This window comes from Liolophura sinensis, chromosome 1 (assembly GCF_032854445.1).
Source record: "Liolophura sinensis isolate JHLJ2023 chromosome 1, CUHK_Ljap_v2, whole genome shotgun sequence".
Taxonomy (NCBI): Eukaryota; Metazoa; Mollusca; class Polyplacophora; order Chitonida; family Chitonidae; genus Liolophura; species Liolophura sinensis.
In genome coordinates, this window is record NC_088295.1 from 6,474,724 (window position 1) to 6,502,342 (window position 27,619).

The 27,619-nt window shown below is 41.7% G+C and overlaps 1 protein-coding gene across 1 annotated transcript; it reads left to right on the forward strand.

Moving 5' to 3' along the window:
• The first annotated feature begins 15,924 nt into the window (after window positions 1-15,924).
• LOC135462053 (major royal jelly protein 5-like) lies at window positions 15,925-16,518 on the forward strand. The gene has a single exon (XM_064739398.1). It carries the CDS (start codon window positions 15,925-15,927, stop codon window positions 16,516-16,518), a length of 594 nt encoding a protein of 197 aa, XP_064595468.1.
• The last annotated feature ends 11,101 nt before the right edge of the window (window positions 16,519-27,619 follow it).

The following is a 27,619-nucleotide window of genomic DNA, read 5'->3' on the forward strand; positions in this document are numbered from 1 at the left end:
GGCCCGCTTCATCCGAACAAGGATGTGGATAATGAGGTGGTTCACGGACGACAAAGCCGCCGATGGGCACCTCCGCCGAGATGCGGCTCCCAACACATGATATACACAGACCTTGTAAAACATGCCCCGGGCTCCCTTCCTGGCTCCTTATTTCTGATGCCCATTTTAGCTCCACCTGTTGTTTCATGGATGCTTGGTGCATCTCATTACTTCTCCATCATCCACGGACGGATGAAAGGCCCGAAACCGGGCGATTTATAAACATGTCCAATGCCCCTGAACAAGTTTGCTCTTCAGATTGAAATGAGGACAAGGCTGGCTTTACTGATGTGGAAAGTAAGTGGAAAATAACAACGTTAGTTTGAATAAAGATGGGTAGTCGCGTCACTTAGCAGCCAGAGTATAGAAAATCATAACACTAGCCTTCTCCAGAAAGGACGGACGTGTATGTCAATGATTTTCTGTACTGGTGTCACTCCTATATAGAAGGCCATTTTTGTTGGAGGGACGTTTCTGTTTTGCACACGGCGATTGTGCTGAATAAGAATGGTAATACAGAAATACATGGGGGTGTCATTTTGTGACATGCTAAGTCGTGGGAGCGGACAGGTGGGCGGAAGGTGTGTGAAAAAAAAAACAACGGTGAAATTCCATATCTTGTTAAGGGGGCAACATTTACCTCCATCCGTCAGTCCATGTTGAATATGGTTAGCATGACCATTACGGACGTCATCGCGCTGACATTGACCAACAGGTGCCCGCCTACAGACTGTGCTTGGGCCAGTCTACTGCCAGACAATTCTGCTGCCAGCTCATTGACTTTACATGGTGAAGTTAACACAGTTATCTGTAAGCCGCTTTGTTTAAGGTAACGGACGATTCAAACACATTGCCTTTTATCAGTCTTGCGTAACCTAACAATATCATGAAATTATATAACTTAACCTAACACGAGAGAGGCTATATTCCCCAGCATTTTTGTCATGTATGTTAACAAACTCATTGTCTGTCGTCATCTGGCCTTCGAGTATATGTCGTGTAACGGATTCAACCGTATTTCTGTTCAACACTGAGACAGCTTTACACAAAGCTAAAATGTTCACACCATAATTTACATTGAACATGCATGACCACAAGTATAAGGTGTATTCGCTTTTTCCTTCCTTCAGAGTCTATCTTCTATACTTACCATATGAAGAAATGGATAGAGGGGTATATCTCCTATAATCACCTATATAGAGGCGGACATCACATACTGTCACCTATATGGAGGCGTATATCACATACAGTTGATTCCTCTGGGCTCCGTCCGGTTTGCTCCGACCGGTTTGCTCCGACCATACTGCTGACCACCGTCGTATAAGTGAAATATTCTTGAGTAGAGCGTAAAACACCAATCAAATAAATAAATAAATACAGTTGAAGAGTACATCACATACAGGCAGCTATAGAGAGGACTATGTCACATACAGTCACCTACATAGAGGAGTGTGTCACAGTCACATATATAGAGAAGTATGTCACAGTCACATATATAGAGAAGTACATTACATACAGTCACCCATAGAGAGGAGTGAGTGAGTGCCTCAGTCATATGACGGCGAAGGAATCCTTAGAGTGCATGTAATGTGCCTCCTTGTTGCAGGACGGGATGTCCACCGCTCTTTTATCTGGTGCTACTTCACTGAGACGCCTTACCGAAGGCAAATAAACCACCCCACCCGAGCCATTATGCTGATACGGGTCAACCAGTAGTTGCACTTTCCCCTTCATGCTGAACGCTAAAGTCTTAGGTGTGACTCGATTGACTTGGGACTGACCGCTTCCGAAGTGGACGCTCTTCCAGCTGTGTTATCGGAGCCGGTCCTATAAAGAGGAGTATATCACATACAGCTGAGGAGTACGTCACCTATATAGAGGAGTGTATCACATACAATCACCTATAGAGAGGACTGCATTATATACATCACCTGTATAGAGGAGTGCATCACATACAGTCACCTATATAACGGAGTGCATCACATACAGTTATCATATAAGTATATCATATACAGTCAACCATAGAGAAGAGTGTATCACATACAGTCAAATATATAGAGGAGTGTATCACATACAGTCACCTATATAGAGGAGTGTATCACATACAGGCACCTATAAAGAGGAGTATATCACATACAGCTGAGGAGTACGTCACCTATATAGAGGAGTGTATCACATACAATCACCTATAGAGAGGACTGCATTATATACATCACCTGTATAGAGGAGTACATCACATACAGTCACCTGTATAGAGGAGTACATCACATACAGTTAACTGTACATCATATAAGTATATCATATACAGTCAACCATAGAGAAGAGTGTATCACATACAGTCACCTATATAGAGGAGTGTATCACATACAGTCACCTATATAGAGGAGTGTATCACATACAGGCACCTATATAGAGGAGTATATCGCATACAGTCACCTACAGAGAGGAATGTATCACATACAGTCACCTGTATAGAGGAGTACATCACATACAGTCAGCCATAGAGAGGAGTATTTCACATACAGTCACCTGTAGAGAGGAGTATATCGCAAACAGTCACCTATATAGAAGAGTACATCACAAACAGTCATCTATATAGAGGAGTGTATCGCATACAGTCACCTACAGAGGGGACTGTATTTCATACAGTTGAGGAGTCACATACAGTCACTTATATAGAGGAATATATCACATACAGTCACCTATATAGAAGAGTGTATCACATACAGTCATCTATATAGAGGAGTGTATCGCATACAGTCACCTACAGAGGGGACTGTATTTCATACAGTTGAGGAGTCACATATAGTCACCTATATGGAGGAATACATCACATACAGTCACCTATATAGAAGAGTGTATCACATACAGTCATCTATATAGAGGAGTGTATCGCATACAGTCACCTACGGAGGGGAATGTATTTCATACAGTTGAGGAGTCGCATACAGTCACCTATATAGAGGAGTATATCACATACAGGCACCTATATAGAGGAGTACATCACATACAGTCACCTACATAGAGGAGTATATCACATACAGGCACCTATATAGGGAGTACATCGCATACAGTCACCAATAGAGAGGAGTGTATCAAATACAGTCAACTATATAGAGGAGTGTATCACATACAGTCACCTACATAGAGGAGTACATCTCATACAGTCACCTATATAGGGAGTACATCGCATACAGTCACCTATAGAGAGGAGTGTATCAAATACAGTCAACTATATAGAGGAGTGTATCACATACAGTCACCTACATAGAGGAGTACATCTCATACAGTCACCTATATAGAGGAGTACATTTCATACAGTCACCTGTATAGAGGAGTACATCACATACAGTCACCTATATAGAGGAGCACATCACATACAGTCACCTATATAGAGGAATACATCACATACAGTCACCTATATAGAGGAGTACATCTCATATAGTCACCTGTATAGATGAGTACATCACATACAGTCACCTATACAGAGGAGTACATCACATACAGTCACCTATATAGAGGAATACATCACATACAGTCACCTATATAGAGGAGTACATCACATACAGTCACCTACATAGAGGAGTACATCACATACAGTCACCTACATAGAGGAGTACATCTCATACAGTCACCTGTATAGACGAGGGTATAACATACCAGGTGATCGTTGTTACATGTGTGTGGAAAATACTGTCTTTTCATCCTTACTTCCTGTAACATCATGTGTCCATATGTAAGTCTCTAATGCATGATAGGAAGTAGCCTGGATGGTCATATTCCAAGCTTTTCCTGATGTTCATGATCCGGAATAATGTTGGTCTCAACATTGCGAAGCTGAACCTCATGTACAATGCAGGCTTTTCTTGCCTCTGATGGAATTCTGACTTCATGGTACATTGTTGTCCGTTGGTTAGAAAAATATGTAAGGCCACAGCAAGGCAAACTTCGTGAAACGCCATTTCGAATTAGGGGATTGGGTTTGTTAGCTTGGCTCTTGTCGAAATTGAAATTGGTTTGTTTTCACAATAGTGAGAACTGCATGTGTTCATTGTTAAAAGAATTTTCAAAATTAAGACTGTCAAAGATCTTTTTTCGTCAGCGTATTAATGGTGGACACCTCCGTAAAGTAACCGACAGGTATCCCTATTTCATCTCTTTTGACTGATTGATTTTTTATTCACCAATATACATGTATATTATTCAGAGGTGTACCGATATAGGACAGTATTGGCGGGAATAAAGCTCCACAAGGCTTGTGAGCTTGTGACTGATAAGTATTCCCCCCCCCCCCCACCAAGACAAGTACGGATAAATCAATGAATAATAAAGGATCATCAGTGACTTTTTATTGATTGCATCTTTGATATTATTTAGAATACCACTACTGCGTGAGATTTTCTTGCCTATATAAGTAATATGAGAAGTCCAGTTTAATTTCTCGTTAAAAATAAATCCGAGAAATTTAAACTTACTCACCTGTTCAATCATGTTCCCTAATGTGTTAAGGACGGGTAACGCAGACGGTGTGCGTTTAGGGGTTAGAAACAGCATGTACTTGGTGTTATCTATGTTTAAAGAAATGCGATTGAAAAAAACATTTCGTGAGCTTTTTCTAACTCAGTAGTTACAGTGTCCAGTGCGTCAGTCGGGCTGTTGGACGAAAAGGTAGTACTCGTGTCATCAGCAAACAAACTAAAATGTAGCAAATCCCAAACTTTGGTAAGATCATTGATATATAGAAGAAAACTGGTCCCAATATGGAGCCCTGAGAAGCACCACAGTTCACGGAAATGGAATTTTAGCGTAATATTGAGGGTGATACACTGCGTGTGTTTAGTGAGATAAGCACGTAGCCAGTCGTTCGCCAAACCACGAATACCATAATATTTCAATTTTTCCAACAGTATGTGGTGACTAACAGTGTCAAACGCTTTTGAAAGATCAAGGAACGTTACCACGCTGTACTTTTTGTTTTCCTTTACACTAATCAGTTTTTGGTAGAGTCAACAGGCAGCAAATAATGTGGAGTGATTAGATCTAAAACCATAGTGATTGGCGTCGATCATATTATTTATTTCTAGATAGTCAACGATTGAATTTGTAGATATTTTTTCAATTATTTTACTGAAACATGGCAATACGGATATTGGTCGATAGTTTTCGAAAACGTCGGCTTTGCCAGTTTTGTTAATTGGAGAAACTTGAATTTAAGGCAAATGGAAACAGTTCCAGATCTGAAAGAAAGATTAATTATGTGTGCTAATGGTAAAGATGTGAGAGGAGAAACTAGTTTTAATATAGATGTTCGGATGTCATCTAATCCAGCAGTGGAGGAGGACTTAAGATTAGATATAGTCTTGACAATATTAATGGTGACAAAAAGAAAGTTTAAGTTGGTTCCATAGGGAGTAACGAGATAGTCTGCAAAAGCCTTGTTAACATGATGTATTTTTGCCTCCAGTACTAAAATACTAGTAATCGTTGAAATTATTTGCAGTTACATTTTTATCTTCAGTAATAACACCATTAATTTTGAAACTAGACGGTAGTTCTTGTTTTTTTATTCCGGTTGAAAATGTCATTCAGTACTTTCCACGTTTTTCGTATGTCTGCATTGTATTTGTTGAGTTTGTTTTTAAAATATGTCTTGTGAGCATTGCGTGAAAGTGAGTTGAGATTGTTACGGTATACCCTGTATTGTTTGCTTGTTTCTTGGTGTTAGTTGTAATCGATAGAGCCTGTTCTTTTGGTGGATAGATATAAGCATATAGGTCATTACCCATGGTTTAATCATACGAGTTTTAATATGAGTGAAAGTGTTGACTGGGAAGCATCTTTTATGAATGTCTACAAACTTATCACAAAAAGTATCAACAGCGACATTAACATCTGATATCTCTGCTACGATTATATCCCAGTCAGTTTCTTGTATTTGTTGTTTGAATAATTCCTTTTTGGTTTTAGTAAACTTTCTGATGTTTACAGTGTTTATTGATGGTTTGAGTGGGTATGAGGTTTTAAGAATATGGAATATTGGGAATTTCTCAGTGATATCAGTTCCAGAGTGAAGGTGGTCATTATGGAAGTTTGTAAAGATATTATCAGTTAAGGTGGTAGAGCGAGACTGGACTCTTATTCAGAGATCTGGGGGAAGAAATAACACGAGGCCTTGGTTTGAATGAAAGTTTTTGTTGGCGGATGGTGATCTGTTTTAAGCATGTCAGTGTTAAAATCTCCCATGATTACACACTTTTACTTTTCACGCTGACACCTGTGTAAAATAAATGATAAGTGCTCATTAGACTCAGTTAAGGCTTCCAAGTGCACATAGCTGTGGGTAATTATAGGCGAACAATAATCTGTACAAAAGCAATGCAGTTTCATATTTCTGCATTTCTTTCCACTCCCTCTGGTCACTGTTCTCTTGGATGTTCCAGAATGTCAATATAAACTGTTCCGTGCTAGCATTTGATCTCACACAGATATAGCCTTTTAACGAAACCAATGAGTTTTATGGTACTTCAGTTCTAATACGTGTTACATGAAGTTCTGCGTTTGCCAAATGTTATCAATTAACAGCATATCGATATTGAGATCGTAAATATTATTCCACTTACTTCGGGCCAATATGAGGATCGCCAGCATAGGGTCACGGATATTGTGTCCACTTACTTAAGCTTGAGGGTCACGAAATGGGGGTCTCAGATGTACTGTAGTTTGGTCTTGGATTTTTCTTCCTGAGACATTGCATTCAGCTTCTGGACTAGTTCGTAACGTCTCTGAGTCACGACTGGGGGTAGGTCTGAAACCGCACTAAATTCAGACCCACAAGAGACAGCACCGAGCACAGTATCCCTTTTTTACAGTTGAACAAAGCGAACTATTATATTTTGCTTACCCTGTGGGCCCCCAGGTAAACGATGGATAGCTTGGAATAACATTGCTGTTACGGTGTTTTCTGATAATTTGAGTTTTTCAATAAATGCTGCAAGAACTATCTCTTCTGACTTGCAAGTATGCTCATATTATTCACCTGGGATTCCTCTGACAATTAAATTTCATTTTCGTCCCCATATGTCCAATTTCAGTCGCTCGTTTCTTTCCTTCATTAAGGCATTTTTTAATTCCGGTATGTCGTGCTCCTGGATTTCTACGGCCGGTCAGTGACTTCATCTTCGAGCTAAAGTTTGGCAGAATACTTACTGAGGTCAGATATTTCCGATATTTGGTACAATTCCTCCAATTCCGCTCGATGTTGTGTTGTCCGTGCCACTACACTTGTATGCCACCATGTTGTTGTTGGCGGTGGAAATTTCTTCGGATGATGGATCCATCGAGGCTTTTCGTTTGTAGTTGGTGGACATGGTGTTAAATAACAAATGCAATATTACCGTAGATGATCGGATTACCCTATGGTCAGTAAGTTGGAACTGGATGGCCAAAGAAGACGTGGATTTGCACCAGATTACCTTCAGGATCCCGACACCCACCCACACACACCTTTCTAGGCGCCATTACCGAAACTTCTGTTTTCTGGCCATTGTCGAGTGTAGACGACTCGATTATAGAGATGGATTCCAGTGATTCGAAACTGTTATTAGTGATCTGTTGGTTTCCATGATGAAAGAAAAATTTGATAGCGAACTCTCTCTTGTGGACTAACACACGCTTGAATGGCTGATATCTTAACTTGGTGTGAAAAGGAATCGGGTGCTTTGATTCTACTGTGTTTCCAGTTGTATATGTTGTTACAACAAACAGCAAATAACCAGTTCTTTTTTTATTTGGCTGATTGGTGTTTTGTGTCTGTAAGGCCTGTTCCACAAGAGATAAATTTTTTCGGCCAATTCCACAGTTATTCTCTAGACTGACAGAATTTATGTGTGTGTTTAATTCGTATCCCTGACTTAATTGTTCCTCACCCCCCCCCTCACCCTCCCCCCAAACACACACACACACACACACACACACACACACACACACACACACACACACACACACAAGCACACACAAAAACTGCGAGTATATTTGGAAATGTTAACTGACACCTTCGTTTATTGTGTTTGATTCTGATAATGGGGAAAGATCAGTAATATCAAAACAGTTCACCTAATTATAATTTGTTTTGACAATTTCATCGATGTTTTGTTTGTTTACATGTATAGTGTATGGAATAGTGATCAAGGAGCGAGCTAATTTCATGTATCTGTATTGGTTCATGGATAGCTTCTGGGATAGATCTCTACCCCCTGCGGATCTCTTTATTGATTTATTTCCTCAGCTGCTATTTGCATCAGACCCCACGAGGCCCATTTGGCCAAATGACCAGCAGTGCTCAGACTTTAAGAATCGTCTTCTGACCTTGCTCAGCCTACTCCCAAAGAGCGGATTGGTTCAGTTATGTGCAGTTGTCCTTTGAATCGTTATGTGTTCGGTTATCGGTGGATAACTAAATTCTCCGAAAGCCGGATGTATTGTTAAATGTGCCGTGAATATGGTATGTGTGTTAAGTTGTCGGCTGACGGCTCATGGTGTTAACCAGATAGACACCTGTATCTCCCTGAAAGTCGTCCATGTCAATGGTTCGGACACAAGGGCGTGAGTGGCCACCCTTGGATTTCTCACAAATCAATGGTCAGATAAGTTCTGCTCGGAAAAAGCAATATCCCTCACCATGAACAACGCAGACACTGGTCAAACCCCAGACAGAAGGGATTGTCTCTAATGGACTGTGTGGATTGGCTGATGTATTGAACATGGGATTAATTAGTGCGGCTAAAAACAGCTGACCCAAGTCTATTGTCATACGGACAGCAATGCCATGTGTGTTTGCTGTACAGCGTATAAGTCGAAGCCAACTCTAGCCCTTTGTACCATGGACTTCCATGAGGTGTAATGTCGATACATTATCCAGTATAGTGATGCACCCTGGCCATTGTAATTGACCCAAAAATTTTTGAACCTGATCTCTTCAAACAAACTGGGCAAAAATTAAAAGTCGCCTCACATATGTAGTCCATAAATGCATTTCATTTCGCAGAAACCTTGCGGAGAAATTATTTTAAAGCAGTTACTGAAACAGCTATGCAGACATTATAGGATCTCAAAATAAATCGTTTGCTGCATTTAACTGTTTGCATTCGCTCTAACATATCTCCTACAAGTGTGTCTTCTACCTCCCAGACAGAAATGTCAGGTTGTTTTGCGGATTTTTCGTTTGTAACAGTCCATTTTGCGGTGGAGAAAAGGAGCAGTAGAGCGACAGCTGCTAAGTATAACCCGCAAATTTGTCTTTGTTAGTTTCTTCCGGATTGGTTTTAATCTTTCACGGGGGCATCCGAGTCGAAGACGAAGTGACCTGACGTAATAACCGCTGGTCAAGGCCATGCTTCCATGAGGTATTGGATGAGATGCGAGAACTGAACTGTGCCTCGCAGACTCAATGGTCGTCTAATCGTGTTAAACAAGGCATTAAATTCCTCAAACCCACCACACAGGAATACCATTAAATGAGGATTGCGGCTAAATTTACTAGGCCAGATGACTGAAAAAAAACATAATGTACAAGTAGTAAGGGAATAGGGAATACGGCAAAAACATAATGTACCGACATCTGTTTTGTGAAGAGAACAAACGGATGGGAGGATAACAGCGTGGTAGTGAGGATTAAGGGAGGTATGGAAGATATATGTCGAAATCTCTATTACGAAGAGAACAAACGCGTGCGAGAATAAACAGCTTGGTAGTGAGGATGAACGCAGGTATAGGAGATATATGTCGACAACTGTATTATGAAGAAAATAAACGGATGGGCGGATGAACAGCTTAGTAGCGAGGATTAACGGAGGTATAGGAGTTATATGCCGACATCGGTATTATGAAGAGAACAAACGGATGGGAGGAAAAAGAGCTTGGTAGGGATGATTAATGGAGGTACAGGAGATATAAGCCGATATCTGTATTATGAAGAGAACAAACGGATGGGAGGAAATGTGGGGATGGCTTATGGTGCAGAGTTGTGAACAACAGTTCACGATAGCCTAGTTTGCGGTTTGCGATAATTGACCCTTTGTCACAGACATGTTGATTCCTTCATGTCTGACCGTGTCGGTGCGTGGCCCATATTGCCGCCATACTGCACCACCTTTTTTAAGAAAAGGCGTTAAATTTGACTAAACTTCGACTAAAGCTTGATCGAAGCACTTTGACTATCGCTTGAAACTATGGGTAATGGTAAGTCATAGGCTTACGTACCAGCCTTAACTCTTGACTTCTGAATGTGAGCTTAAAGCCGCGCAGCTGTACGAGTGGATCTAGTCGAGCACCAACGTTAGAATCAACGGAAATCTACCGTCGATGGTAGAAAAAATTGTCTGATTTTATTTGTTATTTCATATAATTTGAAGACGAAGCGTGAGTTGTTGACTCTTTAGTGACAGATGTAGTGAAGTGGTACTTTGCCATTTCCTTCAGGCTATTGAAAATAAGAACAGATATATGAGTACTTCTTCACGAATCCACGATAGAGCTACCTGTCCTAGAATATGGACACAGGCCATGCTTGGAGGTACATGTGCAGCAGTCTGGCAGGAGGAAGTGGTGGATGGTGGGGATTGAGGGCATGCCTTCAAGCCGTACAAGTGTCTGTGTACATAAGAACACACAGGAAGCCAGGAAATCAATTGACTGATGTAGTATAAAGCCAACATTTACATATCCAATACATCGCCGGTTTGGATACACGTTTATTAAACACGTTTCTTTTGATCTCTGAAAGTGCTAGTTTCTTTGATGTTATACTAGATGGCCGATCTTTCGATGGGCTGAACAGGTGTGGTGAGGTAATGCTGTATCTTATCATGCAGTAGTCTTAAAGCGGAATAATTAAGATACAGATTTTTTTCCAAAACAGTTGGTCTATGACTGTGGGCAATAATTAACACAGATTCATTTACTATAGAAACTCGTGTTTATCACTCCTAGGAAAGGCTCTGTTTTGGGAAAATGACAAAAGTGATTGACGGCAACTAGGAGTGAGAACCATATTCGTTTTTTTGTTATTTGAATTACCTATATTGATCAGGCACCAGATTCAACTTTCACCTCTCAAATGGCCTGCTGGACGTACAGAATTTAGCACCGTGTTCTCCATTTGAGCTCATGCCTCCAATAACGCGCTCTCTCGAATATAGTACGAGCACGTTATTCGGATGTGAAATAAGAAGTTTACTCGAACGTTGTGCCACGACGTTTCTTGATATTCGGTTCTTCACTCAAGTGCTAGCTCGAATACGGTGCCAGAGCGTTATTCGAATCTTGAATAACGGGCTGGCAGTATAGAAGTTAGCTCGATATACGTGTATTCGTTATTTTAATAACGAATATCGTGCTAGCACCATATTCGAGTTATCACGATATTCGAGACCCAAATAACGAAAAAAAACGCTAGCACCATATTCGAGCCAGCTTGTTACTGAAGACTCGAACAGCGAAAAACGTTCTGGCACCATATTCGAGCCGATACGTTATTGAAGCCCTGAACAACGAACAACGTTACTACCATATTCTGGAAAGCGTCTTATTATAGATCCCATTAACAAAAAACGTGTTTGCACCGTATACCCGTAAAGATTTATTTGAGATGCGAATAACGAAAAACGTGCTGGCACTATGTCTGAACCAGTGCGTTATTGAAGACCCGAGTATCGAAAAATTGCTAGCACCATATTCGAACATATCGCTGAAGAGTTTAATAACGAAGAAATCGCTAGCACAGTCTTGGTGTAAACTTCTTACACTCGAGGTGGCACGTTATTGACTAACCGAATAACGAAAAAGCTCGAGGCACACACTTCGAGAAAGCTTCTTATCTCACCTTTAGATAACGTAGTAGCACCATAATACAAGCAATTTGCGGTTGTTGGTGATTTTTTTGGGGCATTATCCGGTTTCCTCCCTCCATAATGTTGGCCGCCCTTGTTTAAGGGAAATATTCTTGTGTACGACGTACACAATCAAATAAAATAAATAGGCCTAAATCGAATTACCAAAAACGAATCGTGCGATCACGATATTATCGCTTAGGTTGTCATGTTATTATCCTGCAGGTCGTATCTTTAAGGCCGTACCCTGCAGACCGAGTATTGTTCAAACAGAGTGTCGTTGTTCCAGGGTGTCGTTGCGCCATAACTTTAAACATCGCGAAAGTTGTGTCGTGCTGGCCATATCCTGCTTATCGTAATGTTATTGTCCTGCAGGCCGCGTATTGTTCAGGCCATTTCTTTCAGCTCGCGTTCTGCAGACCATGTTCTTCAGCTTCCGTCTGGTCACATCAAATATGCGTTGTTAACAATACGATTACTCCAGCGTATTACATTTCCAAAAGTCAGTGAATGACATCAAAGTGCTTAAGTTTTAAGTAGTTTATGTATCTGGACCCAGTCGGCTTAACTTTGATATGGTTTTTGGGACACACTTCAAAAGCCTTTCCTCTGTACTGAATACCCAAGATGTATTTGAGAATTAAAGAAAAATATAATCCAGACTATAGCTAGCCACGTATTTACCTTCTCCAGGCACTGAATGTACAATCCGTGTGTGCGATTTTAAAGAAAAAATAGTCTAAATTTGTTTATTCAGTAAGAGAGTTGTCCTCACAGACGTATGGCTTATGAAGGCGGAAGTTCGAATTTAGCTCCCGCTCGTTTGCCTCCGTCTGTCAGTAAGGATCCTTGTTAGCTACTTGACGAGGTGCTGTGGGTCCACCTGTGCCCAGTGTCCTCCGCCCATAAATTTGAAAGTATGAAGTATTTCTCAAAAACGAAATAAATAATCGAACATATTAAATTTGAAATACATCTAACACTAAAAGGGACAGATATAACGAGCATCATGGCTGATTTAGACCTCTTCGCCCGATGTCTTTAAACCTTTGGTGGATACAGATGGATATAGTGCAGACTATGAATGAAATATAGCGTTTTCATACACCTGCTTTCATAAAATAACGTTACACGAGAGCATTGCAGGGTTTTAGACGTGAAGTAAATACTTCAATTCTGAATTTTTTTCCAGTTTGATAAGGTTAATCTTAGCATTACTTCCCCATAATGGGATGCACAGCGGTATAATGATCGCTGTGTTGTTACCGGCAATGTTTAGCTCGTCTTCAGTGCTGATGTCAAATCCTTCCACCTTGTTTAGTGTTAACTGTAACATTAGACAGGATTGGGGCGTACGCCATTCTTGGCTCTTTAAGCTGGAGTAGCTGTTTCCATTGTATCGAGATGTAACGCGTTGTCAGCACAGGGGAAATTAAAGGTTTCCATTCAGAAAAGCCTTGTCAATACAATCGGCTATTTATATGTCGCCGACAGCTCCCCCTCACACGTCTTTCTCCTCCAGAAGCCATATCGATTCCAGCATACCACTCCTCCGCGCATACCGTATGTAAATCAGTCGCGCTTTATTTCACATCTGTGGATTGTTTCAACGCCTCCTTTTTGGTTCTCAACATCATTTCAAAATTGCATACAGAGACACTGATCGGCCACAAGAAGGTCTGATTTCAAAGAATGACAACGAAGCTAATTTAACAATTCTTAATATTGCATGTTACACCTTGACGGAACCTTAAACAACTGTACATTCTGGAAGAAACACCATTATGTGTTACATGCGTGACCTACTCAACCTCTTATATCGTTTTTCTTGTACCCTTCATTCTTTCCTTGTTGTCTTCCTTTTTATGTTTGTTGTGATGACGTGTCAATTTTAGAGTGAAATTTTCGGGAATGATTTATTTGGAGTCCAGGTGACAATATAAGCAAGTTGAATTTTTTATACAGTTGAGATGCTCATGTATAGCAAATAAAACAACGCCCTCACATTACTAAAGTTCAAACCTGGCAGACACGACGGAGTTCACGATCCTTTGTGAAACTCAGTGTAAAAGTTCATGTATTTAAAAGTTTTACACGACTTGTTTCCACAACAAACAATGACGGGAACATATTCATTGCATTCAGTATTTGTTTACAGATCCGGTATAACAGTGAAAATCGACTAAAAAACATTCCACTGTGACCACTTGCAAATCGTGGCAGTTCATCTATAAGGGCGCTACTTGGGTCAGAGAGGGGCAAGGACATCATCATATGAATAAGCAGTATGTATGTATTACAAGATGATGTCATACTTCAACTTTAACCGTTATGGCCATTGTCTGGACGAAAAACAGCATAAAAAAGGGAGGATCCAAAATTAAATACCCTATAAAACAAACAAAACTGGCTGTCACATTAGTGTTAGGTAAAGTGGATATATCTGTTAATAAGAAAGACAAAAGGAAAATGAATTAGGATAACGTTTTAGTACAGTTTCGTGCAGTTTGGTACAGTTTATGACCAGAGAGTCGACTCTGTTACGCAGTGCTGTCATCTGACAGACTTGTAAGACTTGCAAGGCAGACGATGGCTGAGAAGGTGGATAACAGAGACAAGATGAAGAAGGCCTACAGGATGGACGAAGATTAGACGGACGAAGACTGACATGGTGGAGGAAGATTGGCAAGATCTGACAAGACAAGACATATGCACAAGGTGGACAGTGTCAACAAGATTAAATAGGTAGACACGACTGACAGGGCGAACTATGGTAACTATGACATGACAGAAAGGTTGGACAAGCTGAGCAACACTGACCAAATGGTCGACACTGACAAGGTGGGACACCGCTGACAAAGTGGACACCGCTGACAAACTAGACACCGCTGACAAACTGGACAACAAAGACGAGATAGACAACACTGACAAAGCGAACACCGCTGACAGGAGGGACAACGTTGACAAGCCTGACAACAGTGACAAAACGAACACCGATGACAAGGTGAACAACACTGACGAGATGAACAACACTGAAGAGATGAACAACACTGACAATGTTAACGACGCAGACAAACCTGACAAGGTGAACCACTCTGACAAACTGGACAAAACCGGCGAGATTGGTACAACACAAGGTGAACATCGCTGACAAAGTGGACAACACTGATGAGATGGACAAAGTTAGATTAAAAAGGTGGAAAGGCGAACGAAATTGATAGCAATGACATAACTGAAAAGATGGACAAGCTGAGCAACACTGACCAATGGTCAACACTGGCAAGGTGGACACCGCTGACAAAGTGGACAACACTAACGAGATGGACAAGGTCGACAAGATTAAAAAGGTGGACATGACTGACAAGGCGAACAAAACGCTGACAAACTGGACAAAGCAGACGAGATGGACAAAACCGACAAGCTGAACAACACTGACCAAATGGTCGACACTGACAAGGTGAACACCGCTGACAAACTAGACACCGCTGACAAAATGGACAACAAAGACGAGATAGACAACACTGACAAAGCGAACACCGCTGACAGGAGGGACAACGTTGACAAGCCTGACAACAGTGACAAAACGAACACCGATGACAAGGTGAACAACACTGACGAGATGAACAACACTGAAGAGATGAACAACACTGACAATGTTAACGACGCAGACAAACCTGACAAGGTGAACCACTCTGACAAACTGGACAAAACCGGCGAGATTGGTACAACACAAGGTGAACATCGCTGACAAAGTGGACAACACTGATGAGATGGACAAAGTTAGATTAAAAAGGTGGAAAGGCGAACGAAATTGATAGCAATGACATAACTGAAAAGATGGACAAGCTGAGCAACACTGACCAATGGTCAACACTGGCAAGGTGGACACCGCTGACAAAGTGGACAACACTAACGAGATGGACAAGGTCGACAAGATTAAAAAGGTGGACATGACTGACAAGGCGAACAAAACGCTGACAAACTGGACAAAGCAGACGAGATGGACAAAACCGACAAGCTGAACAACACTGACCAAATGGTCGACACTGACAAGGTGAACACCGCTGACAAACTAGACACCGCTGACAAAATGGACAACACTGACGAGATAGACAACACTGACAAAGCGAACACCGCTGACAAGAGGGGCAAGACAGACAAGCCTGACAACACTGACAAGGTGAACAACGTTGACAAACTGGACAGAACTGACAAGATGGACAACACCGACAAGGTGAACAACGCTGACAAACTGGACATTACTGACGAGATGGACAACAACAACGAGGTGAAGAACGCTCACAAGAGGGATAACATTGGTAAGGTGAACAACACTGACAAACTGAACAAAACTGACGAGATGGGCAGCATTGGCAAGGTGATCAAGGTTGAAATAGTGGGCAACTCTGACAAACCTTACAACGCTGACAAACCTTACAACGCTGACAAGTTGAACAACGCTGACAAACTGGACAAAACTGACGAGATGAACAACGCTGGCAATGTGAACAACGCTGACAAACTGGACAACTCTGACAAACCTGACAACGGTGACAAACCCGACAACGCCGATAAACTAGACAACACTGGCTAGGTGAACAACGCGGCAAGGTGAACAACGCTGACAAGGTGAACAACGCTGACAAACTGTTTTCTCTTATTGTAAAGTTGTTGCTACAGATAATCAAGGGTTCTGGACGGTATGAGGAGACAGATTGTCAAGGGTTCTGGATCGTATGAGGCCACAGATGACCAAGGGCTCTGGATAGTATGAGCAGACAGATGGTCAAGTATTCTGGATGATATGAGGACAGATGGCCAAGGATTCTGGATTACATGGGATGACAGATGGCCAAGGGTTCTGGATGGTGTGGGGTGACAAATGATCAAGTATTCTGGATGGTATGAGGACAGATGGCCAAGGATTCTGGATGACATGGGGTGACAGATGGTCAAGGGTTTTGGATGGTGTGGGGTGACAAATGGTCAAGGATTCTGGATGGTATGAAGACTGATGGCCAAGGATTCTGGATGGTATGAGGATAGATGGCCAGGAATTCTGGATGATATGGGGTAACAGATTGTCAAGGGTTCTGGATGGTATGAGGTGACACATAACCAAGGGTTCTGGATGATATGGGCCCACAGATGGTGGATGGTTTTGGGCTGTGTGGGGTGATAAACGATCAAGGGTTCTGGACGGCATGAGGTGACAGATGGTCAAGGGTTCTAAATGGTATGAGGTGCCACATGACCAAGTGTTTTGGGTCCACTTTCACGGAACTTCGTAAATCAATTTGTACCAAAAAAATTTTTATCAAACCAATAACCTAGAGGACCTTTTACGAGAAATATAACCTCCGAAGTTTCGTGAAATGTCCCCAGGATGGTTTGACTTGACATGTACTAACAGATGTTAACGGGTTCTCGATGGGTTAAAGTGACATATACTACCAGATATTACAGCGCTCTGACTGGCATATATACTACCAGATGTTAACGGGTTCTGGATCCGCAGACATCCAGCAACGTCGGCACCTCTAACACAATTTCCTCTGCTCAGACTCTTCTCTCAGGATACCACTCCGCGTGTAAGTACCGTGTTCTCGGCTTACTTTTTGAGGCTGGTCGTTTTGCCAACCGCTTAGACAACCTTCCGTTGTGTTCATTAGCATGTCGGTTACTTGGTAACAAATAACCTAATCAATTGGAAGAGACTAGGTGAACAGGACGCAAACACACAGTCTTTATGGCTGTCTGTAGACTTGTCACCCAGCAGTAAAATGCTTCTCTTTGTGAAGTTAGGATAATGTTTTGTGCTTGCTCGAACGCACAACAACCGACAATTCGATACATCTTCACTTAATTATGCCATTAATAAAATGTTTTATATGCACAGCTGCCAATAGACTTGGATTTGTAGGCGCCTAGGTCCTTCTTCTCCCACGGCTAGCGTCATGTCGAGACCATTTACTTCACGCCTTGAAAAACGAGCTTGACGTTTCAATACAAAATAATGAACTGCCTTCATCGAAGTGGTAATAAATCTCACTAATTTAACGATTACGCGCGTTTGTATGACGTGTTCAGCGTACGTCTTGGGGAATGTATCTCAAGACAAGATAGATCTGGTGAGAGGCCGTGGGACTTAACTGTCCTTTTCTCGACTATAATATTGTTCAACTGGATAGAATTAAATCAGTTTTTACACGCCTGTTGTACCGCCAGTTTCGAGCGATTGCCATGCCAAATCAATCCAGTGCCAATCGAATAAAACTTAGATTTGGAACATATCAATGTAGTTGATTTCCTGGTGAGTTCTTTTTCTTTATAATCTCCATACATTATCAATCGACTTTATTCAAGTGATGATAATTTCCTTACCAGTTGATATGAACAAGAAAGCACTGGTGAAATAACTTGAATTGCTTCGATAACATATAGGTTATGGTCTTAGGTGCTAATAACTTACCATACGTTATGACCTAACTTCTTAAATTGTTGCAAGACACCTTTAGAGGGAAAATAATAGATATTGATTCACATTGGGTTTGCTACAGGTCATGATTGTACTTTTCAAAGTACACACAGTATATGACAGCCTTGTCCGTATATTCCGCTTATCTTCCGCGCCATTAATTCTTTTGCGTTTGTCATGCCAGTGTACATACTTTGTTGTGTCGTACGCTGTTATACACTGTTAAATTAACTATCAAGTTAAAAAAAATAGCTGTGCTTTTATATGTGCATTATTTGTAATGAACTGGTCTGACGTAGCACATTAACATACTAATGTCATGCATGCATTAATTCTAGACACTTGTCTCTCTCTATACAGTTTGTCATTGTCAATAAGCTTCAAATATTCGAGAAGTTTTCCATGAACATTGGCGCAAACATTTTCTGAGCAACAGCTTTGTATACTAACTGCAACGTCATTATTTGTGAAGTCCTCAGTTTAATGAAAATCATTCATATTATTACCGTACCTCTGATAACCAGCACTTGGCAGCCATTATTGTCCCCACGCACAGCACGTGCTCGGAATATGTAACATTGTGGAGATGTACATGTATATTTACATACAACATCGGAGATTTATGGAGCCTTCCCACTGATAAGGCTGATATATAGGCCTACTCTAGCTGGAGGCGGCTCTATACCGTGCTGATCGGCAGCTGGACGTATCATCATGAAATTATGCGGAATGCAACATGCTTATGGCCATGCTTTCCTACTTGTAGAGGAAGCCATTCACATGCTGACTGTTAATTAAGGACTGATTCAGTAAGGATTGCGGCATCAGAGGCGATTTCAAAGATTTCTGATCCACCCGTAATGTCGCAAACGTGTAATTATTGGCTACATATCACCTTGTGACATTAATGGGAGGGGGATATTGTCTTGAAATGCTATATACGAAATATAAAACATAACAGAATGAAGAGTATGACCAGAGCAGCGATAGTTTGCAAATGGTCACACGTAACCGGTTAAATCCGGCTTCTCATCAATTTACCTCAGCTTGGTTTCTAACTGTTCATGTAAATACTTAAAAGTATCACCTTACACGCCCTATAGCAGTATGGCTTAAGCAGTAACACAGCAACACCCAGCGATCCCTTCACACTGACCTAGAACAGTACTACCAGAGGATACCTTAACATTGACCAACACAGCAACACCCAACGACCACTTAACACTGACGTAGAACAGCACCACCAGAGGATACCTTAACATTGACACAACACAACAACACCCAACGATCCCTTCACACTGACCTAGAACAGTACTACCAGAGGATACATTAACATTGACACAACACAACATCCAACGACCCCTTAACACTGACGTAGAACAGCACCACCAGAAGATACCTTAACACTGACGTAACACAGCAACAACTAACGATCCCTTCACACTGACGTAGAACAGCACCACCAGAGGATACCTTAACATTGACCAACACAGCAACACCCAACGACCACTTAACACTGACGTAGAACAGCACCACCAGAGGATACCGTAACATTGACACAACACAACATCCAACGACCCCTTAACACTGACGTAGAACAGCACCACCAGAAGATACCTTAACACTGACGTAACACAGCAACAACTAACGATCCCTTCACACTGACGTAGAACAGCACCACCAGAGGATACCTTAACATTGACCAACACAGCAACACCCAACGACCACTTAACACTGACGTAGAACAGCACCACCAGAGGATACCGTAACATTGACACAACAACACCCAGCGATCCCTTAACACTGACGTAGAACAGCACCACCAGAGGATACCTTAACATTGACACAACACAACAACACCCAACGATCTCTTAACACTGACGTAAAACAGCACTACCAGAGGATACCTTAACACTGACGTAACACAGCAACACCCAACAACCCCTTAACACTGACGTAGAACAGCACTACCAGAGGATACCTTAACATTGACACAACACAACAACACCCAACGATCCCTTCACACAGAGGCAACACAGCAATATCCATGGATTCCATAGCACTGACGAAACACAACAATACCGACGGATCCCTTAACACTTACGCAACACAGCAATATCCAAGGATCCATTAACACAGACGTAAAACAGTGATACTCAAGGATCCCTTAACATAGACGTAACACAGCAATACCCAGCATCCCTTAATACGAACATAACACAGAAATACCCATGGATCCTTTAATACTGACTTAACACACTAATACTCAAGGATCCCTTAACACAGACGTAACACACTAAAACTCAATCATCCCTTAACACTGACATAAGACAGAAATACCAACGGTTCCCATACCACTGACGTAACACAACAGTTCCCAAGGATCTCTTAACACAGATGCAACACAGCAATACTCAACGATCCCTTAACACTGTAACACAGCAATACCAAAGGATCCATTAAGACTGACATAACACTGCAATACCTAAGGATCCCTTAACACTGACGTAATAATCAAGGATATCGTAACACTGACGCAACATAGCAATTCCCAAGGATCCCTAAACACAAATGTAACACGACAATACCCAAGATCCCTAAACACTGACGTAACACAGTAATACCGAAGAATCTCTCTAGACTGACGTAACACAGCAATATGCAAAGATCAGTTTGCACTGGCCTAGACCATGACCGTAATATGTACGTATCAAATTGCCTTAACGTACGACAAAACTGCAATATACACGTACTAGTTTATCTTGATGTACGCTACACCGCATAATACGAAGATTCTGTGCAGTAAAAATATCATAGTTCAAACTACTGTAGACTACCCTAGCAAAATGTAAAAATTGGTTTAAACTACCGTGGTCTAATATAGGAAAATGGAAGAATCGGTTAATATGTCTATCGGCTATAATAGCGAAATCTAAGGATCAGTTTATGATGGTACAGTATAACTGCATACAACCATATGGAAAGTTTTATTTTATGACATACGCTTATCGCAGAAACAGCGGTTTTTTGAAGCTTGGAGGTTTTACATGTGTAATTACTGACAGCGACCTCTTCGTGGTCGACAATGGTATTTATTACGATAGGACACGTGTAATTGTATTGAATGTCGCCGTTAGGACAATAAGCCCAATACAGGCGTGCAAAGATAAAATACCATGGTTGTGGGGGAAAGCAGAAATGTAGCTATCTTTCTTCAGTCTGCTAGTATGACACACAATGGTGCTGCGTCCTCCCCCTCCCCCACCGACTGGCTCGTGCGGTGGACACTGTGTTCAACCCCCACCATGCCTCCATTAGGAGTGTGTGGCTGGTTCAGACGGACGTACTGCCTGATTGGTCATATATCATCCTGCCTTACTGCCGCCCGTAGTTCTCTCAGAGATAACACGATAGGTTACAGAAATGTCAAAATGTGTAATATTATACTGTAATCCTGCCATCTCAAAAGAGATATTGCTGACGATTTGGTACGTACGTTTGCAAGCGTTGTAAACGTAGTTACCAACAACTGAGCTATCCAAAGACCAGTGACAGAAAAATCCACTCGGGGAGTTAACTGATCACACGCGATAGAAGTAAGATTCAATGTTATCTGTCAGAATATACATGTATATGTTTTCCCCTCTTCTGATCCTCTCTGATACCTTCTCTCCATCTGTCTGTGTTAATTATATTGTAATGTATGCTTCTTGGCCAAGTGGCCTACTGCATTAAACTTCATCCATTCACGAAAACTTGTCCTCGACCCTTCCAGAATAAACCAAAGTAGACTGACCAAGATCCTTATCCATCACGTGCCCGTCAAGCAGCTCTCCTTTGGTAACCACTGCTAAACATCAGAGTCTGTAATAAACATGGGTATCACCTAGGTATCTTTCAATAAAAAGCTTTTATTCATTCATCAGTAAGTGAATGAATTAGTCAGGCGTTCATATTTTATATATGGTTAAATCACATAAGTTCAACAAATACAAACTGACAAATGGGAATTGCCAACAAGGTACGGTAATTAGTGACCATGCCATTAGACAAGGTATAGTAATAAGTGACCATGTCATTAGAACGCTTTATCTGTTGTAGGTTGAAGTTTTCAGTCAAAACATCTTGTAAAGGTTTACAACCATATTTTGAAATGTAGTCCTTGTGTCTCGCTGACACATCCTAACATTTGCTCTTAGTCCTTGTATGTCACTGACACATCCTAACATTTGCAATCTAGTCCTGACATTTGCTCTCAGTCCTTGTATGTCACTGACACATCCTAACATTTGCTCTCATTCATTGTATGTCACTGACACATCCTAACATTTGCTCTCAGTCCTTGTATGCCACTGACACATCCTAACATTTGCTCTTAGTCCTTGTATGTCACTGACACATCCTAACATTTGCAATCTAGTCCTGACATTTGCTCTCAGTCCTTGTATGTCACTGACACATCCTAACATTTACTCTCATTCATTGTATGTCACTGACACATCCTAACATTTGCTCTCATTCATTGTATGTCACTGACACATCCTAACGTTTGCTCTCAGTCCTTGTATGCCACTGACACATCCTAACATTTGCTCTCATTCATTGTATGTCACTGACACATCCTAACATTTGCAATCTAGTTCTAACATTTGCTCTCAGTCCTTGTATGCCACTGACACATCCTAACATTTGCTCTCATTCATTGTATGTCACTGACACATCCTAACATTTGCTCTCATTCATTGTATGTCACTGACACATCCTAACATTTGCTCTCAGTCATTGTATGCCACTGACACATCCTAACATTTGCTCTCAGTCATTGTATGCCACTGACACATCCTAACATTTGCTCTCAGTCATTGTATGCCACTGACACATCCTAACATTTGCTCTCAGTCATTGTATGCCACTGACACATCCTAACATTTGCTCTCAGTCATTGTATGTCACTGACACATCCTAACATTTGCTCTCAGTCATTGTATGTCACTGACACATCCTAACATTTGCTCTCAGTCATTGTATGCCACTGACACATCCTAACATTTGCTCTCAGTCCTTGTATGTCACTGACACATCCTAACATTTGCTCTCAGTCATCGTAATTCACTGACACATCCTAACATTTGCTCTCAGTCCTCGAATGCCACTGACACATCCTAACATTTGCAATCTAGTTCTAACATTTGCTGTCAGACCTTGTATGTCACTGACACATCCTAACATTTGCTCTCATTCATTGTATGTCACTGACACATCCTAACATTTGCTCTCAGTCCTTGTATGTCACTGACACATCCTAACATTTGCTCTCAGTCCTTGTATGCCACTGACACATCCTAACATTTGCTCTCAGTTCTTGTATGTCACTGACACATCCTAACATTTGCTCTCAGTCATTGTATGTCACTGACACATCCTAACATTTGCTCTCAGTCCTTGTATGTCACTGACACATCCTAACATTTGCAATCTAATCCTTGTGTATCGCCGACACATCCTAACATTTGCAATCTAGTCCTTGCGTGTCTCTAACATATCCCTAACAAACACGGTAGTGTTTTTTTCCCTATTTGCTGCACACGGAACACTTGTCGCCTTATTCTTACATGTCACTAACACATCTCTTAACGGGTCGTCTTTTCCGTACAGGTCACCAACACATGCCGCCTTCTACTTATGTATCACTACTGTGCCACACTCCCTAACACTGTCACTTTGTCATCGTGTGTCGCTAGGGCATACCTTCCACCTGTCACTTTGTCATCATGTATGGCTAGCACACCCCTTACACCTGTCACTTTGCCATCATGTATCGCTAGCACATTCTTTACACCTGTCACTTTGCCATCGTGTATCGCTAGCACATTCTTTACACCTGTCACTTTGTCATCGTGTATCGCTAGCGCATTCCTAACACCTGTCACTTTGCCATCATGTATCTCTAGCACATTCTTTGCACCTGTCACCTTGTCATCGTGTGTCGCTTGCTCATTCCTAACGCCTGTCACTTTGCCATCATGTATCGCTGTCACATTCTTTACACCTGTTACTTTGTGATTATGTATCGCTAGCACGTCCTTTACACCTGTCACTTTGCCATCATGTATCGCTAGCACATTCTTTACACCTGTTACTTTGTGATAATGTATTGCCAGCACGTCCTTTACACCTGTCACTGTGGTTATGTATTGCTAGCTCATTCCTAACACCAGTGACTTTGTCATTGTGTGTCACTCGCGCATCCCTTACACCTGTCACTTTGTCATCGTGTGTCGCTAGCGCATTCCTAACACCAGTCACTTTGTCATTGTGTGTCGCTCGCACATCCCTTACACCTGTCACGTTGTCATCGTGTGTTTTCAGCTCATCCCTAACACCCTCCACATTTTCCATGTGTTCCGCTGAACATTCATAATGCTGGCTTAGCACCTGCTGTCTTCTCACCTTACACACCCCATAGCACTGTAGCTTAAGGAGTAACACAGTAATACCCAACAATCCCTTAACATTGACGTAGAACAGCACTATCCAAATATCCCATAACAATGACGTAGGACAGCACTATCCAACGATCCCATAACACTGACGTAGACCAGCACTATCCAACGATCCCTTAACACTGAAGTAGACCAGCACTATCCAACGATCCCTTAACACTGACGTAGACCAGCACTATCCAACGATCCCTTAACACTGACGTAGGACAGCACTATCTAACGATCCCTTAACACTGACATAGGACAGCACTATCCAACGACCCCTTAACACTGACGTAGACCAGCACTATCCAACGATCCCTTAACACTGACGTAGGACTGCAATATCCAACGATCCCATAACACTGACGTAGAACAGCATTATGCAATGGTAAAACACTGACGTAGGACTGCACTATCCAACGATCCCATAAAACTGACGTAGAACAGCACTACCTACCGATCCCTTGACTCTTGTAGCCCATTTTTCTCGCTTATCACCCACCTGTAATGGACAGGGACCAGGTAAAGGTCATGCCAGCCTCTGCTTTTTGACACGCTGTGATATCTTGTGTACTCTAAGTTTCTAACCTGCCGTCAATCACTAGAACAATGGCACGGCCAAGGGCTGTCTTGGGACAGCATTAAATTATAAATTACCCATTTATTCCCAGCACTGTGGGCTTTATTTACAATTGCTCATGATAAATTTAGCCTGGTTGTAAACGAGTTCCGTGGGCAGCCGACTTCTGCTATTTCAAACCGTTTCCAGGCAAAGGTACCAAAAATAGACAAAACAAAACAGATGATTGAACGTTATATAGAAAAACAGCGCATAGAGACGGATTGTATAGGATATTAGAGACCGAAAGAGTGGCCGCACCTTTGCTTCTCCTCATATATCGACCAGGGCATATTCACTGCGACACCTTGCTGGCCAGTCAGCATCGTCCCGCACGGACCGGGAGGAGACAAGAGAGGGAAGGAGCGACTACCTGCTCGTCACAGGAAATGAAACAAAACATGACTCCTGCCGTGACTCTGTGTTAACGCAGTTTTTAGTGACTAGGCGCCAAATATCCATCAAGTCTGGAAACGCCATCCACTTGAGAAGTCTAAGAGAAAAGGCCTAGACCTCTTAGAGTGGTTGACAAACGGTAGAACGCGGCAGTCTGAGTTTAGTCAGCCAGAAAACCCATATAGAGTGACAGAGCGTCCCCACGGGCACGCGAAGACGTCAGCTCTTGCCTGTCGCCTACCATCGATGTGATCACGTTTACTGCACACTGACAATGTCCAACAGGGGACATAAAACCTGGTCGTGAAGCACTCATAAAGCCCGTGTCTTGTACAGTGGTATGCGATTGCTTCCTCCAGTCGCAGCAGTGGGTCGTCGCCGGGGCGACCCAGACACCATTGAGTGCCTCTACTCTTTGATACACCGTTATGGGCAACTGTGGATGATTTGCGCAAAAAGCCATTGGGTTTGGCTACATATTTCTCTCATTTTGGCTTGTGTCCCTGTTTAACATGTACCTACCACTTTTCTATTATTTATCGAGCTTCATTAACAACAACGTAGGCCTTCTTAACCTTGACTGGGTGTGCATACATACCGTGCTGATGTTAAGTACAAAAGCTGTTACTAAATATGAAAATGGACTTGAATTTTGTGTTCTTGTAAGCAGAAAACTCGGTCTGAAATCAGGTGGTACATGTACGAGAGATAATTTGATTGAACCCTGCCTACACCTTTTAACTGCATGCACTAATGATGCGTAATTTAGTGTCGTGTCAATGTCAGTTCTGAAAGACATCATCCTACGACGAACAGATCTAGTGTGTATGGTACAGCTGTATTAATGGAATCGGGAAGAGGGACCCATGCTCATTCACATAATCTTCAGTACGGCATAAAGCACTATTTAAGTAGGAATAAGTACAGTTGCCCTGTGCTTTGTTCTGTTTTCGGTTCTTTTTTAGATCCATAAGGCCTCAAAAGTCACACATAAAGTTCAACCCTACTTTCTCATACTACCACATACCGGACGGAGCTTTCGTTCAAACTTATAATACCGCGTTGAAGTTAACGGGCTATTATACAACAGGTCACTCAACAAAATCAATAATAGAGTAAAATTTGTTTGCAAATGATTGAACAGATGTAAGCTGACAGAAAAACCCCTGTAAAAATCATCAGGTTACACGCTGATCAGACGTTTGCAAGTTTCTTAAATATATATACCTTATAACATTGGTTTACATCAATTTCATGTCAAACCGTAAAACATTTTTGGAAGCGATGAATGAAAACGCTGCAGGCTATTAAAGTTCTTTCTGTTCTGTGGCATCTATAGGTTTTTTGCCCAGCTAAACACGCGTTAATCCATCATTTCCCTGGTTGGAGGATGATTTGATTTCTGTTTTCTATATGTTAGGGAGCCGCTTTATACAAAGACACATTTATGTCAAATTTGCAACGTTACACGTGAAATAAAATTCTCTTTTTGTATCGATAAATTTGCACTAAACGCGCTTCGTTGACGAGAGTGGAGGTTATTTGAAGAGGCCCCTAGGCCTTGTGCCGATGATGCAACTATAAAACAAAAAAATGAGCGCTGTTCCCTAATTGTGAAGCTTGATAGGCCAGCTGATTAGCACTTGATCAGAATCCATGGGAAACAGGCCCAAGGTCAATGCGACATACATTAAAATATACGAGATTTTAGAATTAT